The following is a 6957-nucleotide window of genomic DNA, read 5'->3' as shown; positions in this document are numbered from 1 at the left end:
TCGGTGTTGAAAAACTTTGTACTACATGTCTAGTCTATGTGTTCTCTGGTCAGTGCTCTAAGCTACAATATAACAGTATAACCAGCCCTTTTAAATTTCAGTATTTCTAATACTGATTAATCTTGTTTCCATATTTCTTGTTAGAACTATTAAATATACATATTGTATATATATTGCGTATACTGAATTGCAGGCGCATTTTGTCGTTTTTGAATTTTCATTCAATTATTATTATTATTATTATTATATTATGCATCCCTGCCCCGGATACGTTCAATTACGAATTCGGTTGTTTGAAGCAAAAATACTCGCGGTGGCTGTTAGCATATTAGTATTTTTTCATCAAGTTGGCAGCTCGGCTGCTATTCACAGCGATGAGTGAGACGGTCGCCATGAAACGGTCACATTGCACTGCTAAGAATATAAAACGCAGGCACGGCGTTCCATTTATCTTTGGTAATTTTACTCCTCAATTGATAAAAACAAAGTGAAAATTAAAAATGACTTGAATAACTTTTAGAATACATAACCATCTTTTTTTTTTGTTTTTTTTTTGTGATTTTTTTTTGCACGTGAATAGTATTTCTAAGTATTTAGCCGCTAAGTGAAAACAACAACAACAACAACATCTATTGCTAGAGGAACGCCAGCCAACAAATTCGATGAAAGCCGGTGAAAACGTACAGCTAATGAAATTAAATAACATGTTTTAACGGAACCGCGGTGCAGCTACGACAAGGCAGGCGGCAAACGCAGCAGCTCGCCCAGCGCAGTATCCGACTAACGGGAACTGTCATTAAACGTTTATCCATATTTTTCTATTGTCCATCCATTTACACAATGGAGGCACAAAGACTTTATATACAAATTACGCTACTCTCATTAAAGTCCGCGTCGAACTTGTCGACCCGTCGCATTCATGAGATCAATACTGGTATTGGTGAACTGCGTCAGCTGCTGTCGTGTGCCGTCTGCTGTAAGCTGCTCAATGATCCCTACAAGCCGAAGGGACGCCGTTGTGGCCACCATGTTTGCCGGCTGTGCATGCGTGGACGTAAAAATCTGTGGCCCAGTTGTCCGCAGTGCAAAGACTGTTCAGATTTCCGCACCTACGAGGAGAACAAAACAATGGCTCTGCAGTTGCTGTGCTATAAAACGCTTTGTGTGCATTTACGGCAGTCTGCACTATATTCAGAGTTCTTTCATCTGCGACCGGACATTAAGTCTTCAATCAACGTCGAGCGGAAGCCACGGATTCGGCTTCCGAATAGATCGACACAGTGGTTCATAGAGGAGGGCGCCAACTATGAGAATATGTCTGAAACATTTTTGCTCCAGCCGGATTTACCGTTTCTTGCAAATGCTCCGTCATCGTTGCCAGCGGAGACGCCTCCAACGACAGCGGCCACCACTCCTGAGCTGCCGTACGAGCAGCATATGCCGAATCAGTTGTCCATTACGGACATTGAGCTGGAGGCAGCTGCAACTGGGGAGCAGGCGCAGTATGCTCATCCATTGCCCATGATGACATCCGGAGCACGAATGTTGACACACACTCACATTGCACCCCAGCCCCAGCAAGTGCTCGTTCCCGCGGATGAACCAATGTTGCCAGCCGGTTACATCGAATCGCCGTGGTCGGATCAAGTGGATCTATCGGGAGCTTTTACGATACCTGCGGATTATGTCAACAGCACGTCCAACTATACAACCTATGTAATGCCGAATGGCGAGGTGCATATGGCCCCCATTGGTCAGGTAGTGCAGCTATCGCATCAGGAGCAGCTATCAGAGCAGGATCAGCTATCACAACAAGAGCAACTGTCACAAGAGGAGCAGCTCGCAGAAGTCGCAACAGTTGAACCTATGGAAACAGTTGAGCCAGACGAGCCAATTGTCGCCAGCACCTCCAAGGCGACTGCTTTTAAGTCAGTGAATGTCAGTGGCTCCATAAAACGGCGTCGTGCACAAATGCTGCTCGACCATGTGGAGGACGAGGATATGTTGCCAAGCACTAAAGCCGTTGCGCCCACGAGCACGCTCACAAATTTCCGTAATAAGAAACCCACCATAATCTCGTCGGTTCAGGTTAAGCCGCCAACAGCAACAGGATCACCCATAAGGACACTAGCAGCTGCTCCAATAGCTACAGATCCAGCTACAGCTCCAGTTCCAGTAGCTGCAGTTCCAATGGCTGCCGTTCCAACTCAAGTATCTGCAGTTCCAGCGTCTCTAGCTCCAGTTCCAGTAGCTGCAGTTCCTATATCTGCAGTTCCACCTTCAATGGCTATAGTTCCAGCTCCAATAGCTACAACTCCAGCTTCAATAGCTGCAGTTCCTGCTCCAATAGCTGCAATTCCAGCTCCAATCGCTGCAGTTCCGGCTCCAATCACTGCAGCTCCAGCTTCGAAAGTTATAGTTCCATCAGCTCCTAAGCCTGTTGCGACGACTGTTGTCAAGGCTGCTCCGAAGCCTGCTCCGATGACTGCTACCAAGCCTGTTGCCAAGGCTGCTCCGAAGCCTCCTGCCAAACCTGTCGCCAAGTCTGCTCCCAAGCCAGCTGCAGCAACTCATATTGCAACCGCTGCCAAAGCTGCACTTCCTGTGGCTGCGTCAGTCGTTGCAAAAACTCCTGCAGCTACCGCTAAAATGGCGACCATGCCACACACATCCACGCCAAAAGCGATAGTCCATAAGCCCAAGCCCAAGGATGCGCGCATGTCACACATCTGTCGCTGTGGCACCACATCGGCACCTGGTAAGGCGACCTGTCGCAATTCGCGCTGCACTTGCTATGTGGCTGGCAAATCGTGTGTGGATTGCAAATGCATTGGCTGCAAGAATCCACATCAGGATGCAACTGATACGAGTGATGAGGAGGACTTTAACATGGATATAGAAACAGAGGTGGCACCAGCCGAGGAGCCCGCTGAGGAGCCCGTTGAGGAACCCACTCCAGCATCAACTGACATGCAATCAGGCTTCACGTTAGTGCCCCTTGACAATCTACAGCAATCGCAGCATCCGCTGGTCCTCATGCAAAACGAGAATGGTCAATACCAGGGTATGTTAGAGGCTCGAGTATAGTTTCCCTTGGCCTTTGCAAATATTCAGTGAATAATTTCTCTTGATCTTCCACGGCAGGCTTCAACATATTCAATGGCAGTGAGCCCGTCGATCCGGCCACGCTTGGTTTTCAGCGCGTACCGTTGCGTAGCAATGATGGGAATTCATCAATACCTGAATTTGCTTATATAATGCCACCGCCGACGGTGGAGCCAACGACAGCCACAACGGAGCCAGATCCACCACCATCACCCACAATGGAGCGCCCGGCTAAGAGATTCAAGAGCTTCCGCAAGAGGTTAGATATGGAACGTAATGTGCTCAGAAAGTCGGCCGATATGCTTGTCAGCGCTGGTAATGCTGCTGCTGGCGACGGCAGTATGGACGGTGACAAGGATGAGGCCATTTTGGAGCGTATCTTCTCGGATTTGTAAGCAATCAGTGTAGTAGACGGGCTAACCGGCCTCGCAATTTGTACATGGTCCTCGTTTTATAGTTGCCATCATGTTCGTTTAGTTGTGTATGTTGTAAATATTTGTACGTAGGTAGAACTGTGCGTGTCTCTTCATGTATGTGTGTCCTGTACCTGTGGACCGATATATACCACTATTTGTATATATATTTATGATACCTAAATCCGATTCAGGTACAGGACAAACCATTTCTCTGGTCGGTTGCAATCGACTTAAGCGCTCATCCCCTCATCTCATCTTATTTTATTTCAGCTCTTATTTTCAATGCACAATCGTATCTTACACATTTTATGCTTGTTTTATTCACGTTGATTAGCTGGTTTAACCAGCAGCTCAAGAAATTCACATTCACTCATCTACACAGATCTGTTAAGATCATCACACTTGAAGACGTTGAGTGAGCAACTGAAATTATTTATATTTTATCCAATGTAATTCCTTTTGTATTTGATTTGATCCTTATCTATCCCTAAGTGATATATATGTATGTTTACGTACATAACAAGCAAAATAGCTTGATAATCTTTTTTACGCTTAAGTCGGGCGCCGCAGTGCAGGGCTCATACGTCTGCACGAACTGAAGGAAACGGAAAGCAAAGCAATTTGTATTAATTACTCGTTCAACGAATTGTAACAATTAGTCAAAGTCTAATACCAATAATAATTATTATAATATATATTATCTATTATAATAATTATTATTCATTGAATGCTTTGTATGCGGCCGCTGTAAACCAAAAAAGGAAAAACTACAAAAACAATTTTTTTTTCATAGTTTGTAAGGCAATTTTTTTCATAGATCTAATAAAATTTTTTTGTATAGCTATAAGACAATTTTTTTTCATAGTTTTAAGCTCAAAGTTTGTCATTAGTTTAAGGCGATTTTTTTTTTTTCATATCTTTAAGCAAATTTTTTTGAGCACGAAACATATTTAAACCTTTTTTTTTAGCACGAGACCCCCTTTTTTTTGAGCACGTGAAAACTTTTTTTTTTTATTATTATTTTAAGATTGTGTATGAATTGAATTTAAAATCCTAATTGCAAAAAATGTAAATGCAAATTGAACAATAAAAATGAAACTAAAACTTAAATTTGAATGAAAACAAATTGTTAAATCAGTTGGGTGCTGTAAAAGATGTAAATTGTCAATTGTCAATTTAAATCGTTTAACAAAAGAAGTTTCAGACTTATTGCTAAATTATGAATTGAAAAATAGATGTTATTTCATATTGTGCCAATTCGATATAGCTTTGTCATAAGACTTATCTCTGAATTTAACCAAGAAGCTAGCTCGTTTAGACTGCGCATTCGTTATATAACGACAACTTCTTCAAAGAATATGGCTTATAATATATGTAAAAAACAAAAAATAAAATTATATCATAACCATAATACCATATTATTTGTAGAATTTGTAGCAGCTATAGCTCGTTAGCAGTATATGCAAATGCAATGCCATGGAATTTATATAAACTTCTCGATGCGATGCTGCTCAAATTGAATGGCTCAGCCACGCGCTCACTCAATTCCCAGATTCAGAAGGGGGAGCAGAGTCAACAGCATCGAGCTTGACTCAAATTCGGTTTAGCTCAACATTAGCCGTGCCCTTTGATAAGCGCGACGGCTGCTGCTACTGTGCTCATCATTATCTCTTGATTAACGCAGCGGACAGTCGTCAGTTCGACTTCGAGTCCGAGTGGAGGCAGCAGCAAGTGCGCATCCGTCATCCAGTGTGTGTGTGTGTTGTTGTTGTTGTTGTTGTTTTAGTTCCTCAACTGATAAGCAGAGATTAATATAGTCAAAATCGCACAAAGATGAAAGTGCTGATAGTTTTTCTCGTAGCATACCTAATCCTGGGCAGCGTGCGTGCGCAGGATGAAGATGGTGAGCAGCTGTGCAAATAAGTTTAATTTAAGTTCATAGTTATCTATCAAGTTCAGTTGAACCTTGTCACCCGCAGCTGAGGCTAACGATGAGAACGATGAGGCGCACAATATTGAGGCAGCCCAAAATCGCGTGGCCGCACAAATCGAAGGTCTGCTGGAGCATTATAAGCAGGAGGATCCAGTTGGAGTGCCAGGTGCACCCATACCGGATCCAATGGATGTGCCCGATATGGCCAAGAGTCTGGGCATGGCTAATCTGAACATGTTGAAAGTGAAAGCCTACGGCCTGTCCAAATTTCGCATATCCACCGTCGATGTGGACTTCAAGAAGATGAAGGCAAGTGACAAGGGAATAAGCTCAATCTGATCGTAATCCTTTCCATCTGATTTATTGCAGGCAGAGGCAGGCATACAGCTGGACCAAATGCTGGTCAAGGGCAACTATATACTCAGCTCCTTCTTCTCTAAGGCCAACGGACCGTTCACCGTCATCCTGAAGAAGGTCTATGTCCGTTGCTCGGTGACGCTCGGGGTGGAGCGCGATGGCCATCTGACCACGGAGCACATTGATATGGACATTACCTTTGGTGAGATGGCTATGGATTTCCAGAATCTTGGCTTCTTGGGCAGCGTCTTCCAGGGCATCATCAATTCAGCCCCCAATTTGGTATTCGATGCCATGAAACCCTTTATGCTGCAGGAGGCGGACAAGCAGATGCGCGGTGAGATCAATACAAGGATTGAGAAATTCATGGGAGATCGCCGCATGCCCAATTCGATAACCCCACTGGACAGCGCCATTGCTGGCCTACGCAAAATGGTCAGAGAGAAGGGCTACGATCCGTATCGCTTGGAAGACAAGAATCGCACCATGGGCGTCTTTAGTGTACAGCTCACCAACACTTGGATTACGGGCTGTTCGAGTTTCTATCGGGTGGGCAATGTAACTGCCGCCATGTACAACAACACCATATCGATGCGCATGCAGTTGGGCACACAACAGATCACCGGAGCTGGGCAATGGGAGGTTGGATTTGGCCTGATGACTCGAGTGGGTCATGTTCAGTTCACCGTGCAGCATATCCGTGCTACGGTGGAGATCAGCCAGCCATTGGACACACGCAAGCGACCACAGATCAACGATCTTCAATTCGACATGGGCAATATTCAGGTGCGCTGCGATGGAGCCGGCACTCTGGACTATGCCATGGAGTTTGTTGTCAATGTGCTGCCCAATCTGTTGCGCTACCAGATCATGGATGCCATCGAGAATCCCATTAAGCAGCGTGTCCAAGAGAAATTCAATGCCATCGATGTGGAGCAGGTGCTCAAGGTGGCCTTGGAGAAATACAAGAAAGATGGCTTGAATTTCATCTACGAATACAAGCTAGATAATTTGCAATTTAACTAATTAATTGTTTTTTGTAAAGCTTTCTTTTATATATGTAAATCTTAAGAGTTTTACTCTGCAATGTAAGCATTACTTTGCTAATTAAATACATTCAAATACAGTTACTCTAGCAAATGGAAA

General features: G+C 44.1%; 2 protein-coding genes across 3 annotated transcripts; both read left to right on the top strand.

Moving 5' to 3' along the window:
* The first annotated feature begins 342 nt into the window (after positions 1-342).
* msl-2 (male-specific lethal 2) lies at positions 343-4631 on the top strand. Of its 2 annotated transcripts, XM_018002576.2 has the most exons (4): positions 343-456; positions 581-3064; positions 3145-3496; positions 3792-4631. In XM_018002576.2, exons 2-4 carry the CDS (start codon positions 841-843, stop codon positions 3853-3855), a joined length of 2640 nt encoding a protein of 879 aa, XP_017858065.1. In that variant the 5' UTR covers positions 343-456; positions 581-840; the 3' UTR covers positions 3856-4631. The 2 variants fall into 2 exon arrangements, with proteins under 2 accessions (XP_017858065.1, XP_017858066.1); XM_018002577.2 differs by having other exon boundaries at positions 380-3064.
* A 651-nt stretch (positions 4632-5282) lies between these two features.
* On the top strand, positions 5283-6957 carry LOC108610464 (uncharacterized). Its single transcript, XM_018002583.2, has 3 exons — positions 5283-5424; positions 5501-5767; positions 5828-6957. The coding sequence occupies exons 1-3, from the start codon at positions 5355-5357 to the stop codon at positions 6835-6837; spliced, it is 1347 nt and encodes a 448-aa protein (XP_017858072.1). The 5' UTR covers positions 5283-5354; the 3' UTR covers positions 6838-6957.

The sequence above is a fragment of the Drosophila arizonae genome, chromosome 3, assembly GCF_054131065.1.
Source record: "Drosophila arizonae isolate 15081-1271.41 chromosome 3, UAZ_ARI_1.0, whole genome shotgun sequence".
NCBI classification, from domain to species: domain Eukaryota; kingdom Metazoa; phylum Arthropoda; class Insecta; order Diptera; family Drosophilidae; genus Drosophila; species Drosophila arizonae.
Note: the sequence above shows the minus strand (reverse complement) of the source record. Positions and strands in the feature narration are given on the sequence as shown.

What these genes read in the sequence shown, in the direction of transcription:
- msl-2 (XM_018002576.2), top strand. Translation starts at nt 841, where the DNA reads ATGGAGGCACAAAGACTTTATATACAAATTACGCTACTCTCATTAAAG. An exon ending in CGAGAATGGTCAATACCAGG is followed by an intron (nt 3,065 to 3,144) that starts GTATGTTAGAGG and finishes CTTCCACGGCAG; the next exon opens with GCTTCAACATATTCAATGGC. An exon ending in GAGCGTATCTTCTCGGATTT is followed by an intron (nt 3,497 to 3,791) that starts GTAAGCAATCAG and finishes ATTTTATTTCAG; the next exon opens with CTCTTATTTTCAATGCACAA.
- LOC108610464 (XM_018002583.2), top strand. Translation starts at nt 5,355, where the DNA reads ATGAAAGTGCTGATAGTTTTTCTCGTAGCATACCTAATCCTGGGCAGC. An exon ending in GCGTGCGCAGGATGAAGATG is followed by an intron (nt 5,425 to 5,500) that starts GTGAGCAGCTGT and finishes TGTCACCCGCAG; the next exon opens with CTGAGGCTAACGATGAGAAC. An exon ending in CTTCAAGAAGATGAAGGCAA is followed by an intron (nt 5,768 to 5,827) that starts GTGACAAGGGAA and finishes TATTGCAGGCAG; the next exon opens with AGGCAGGCATACAGCTGGAC.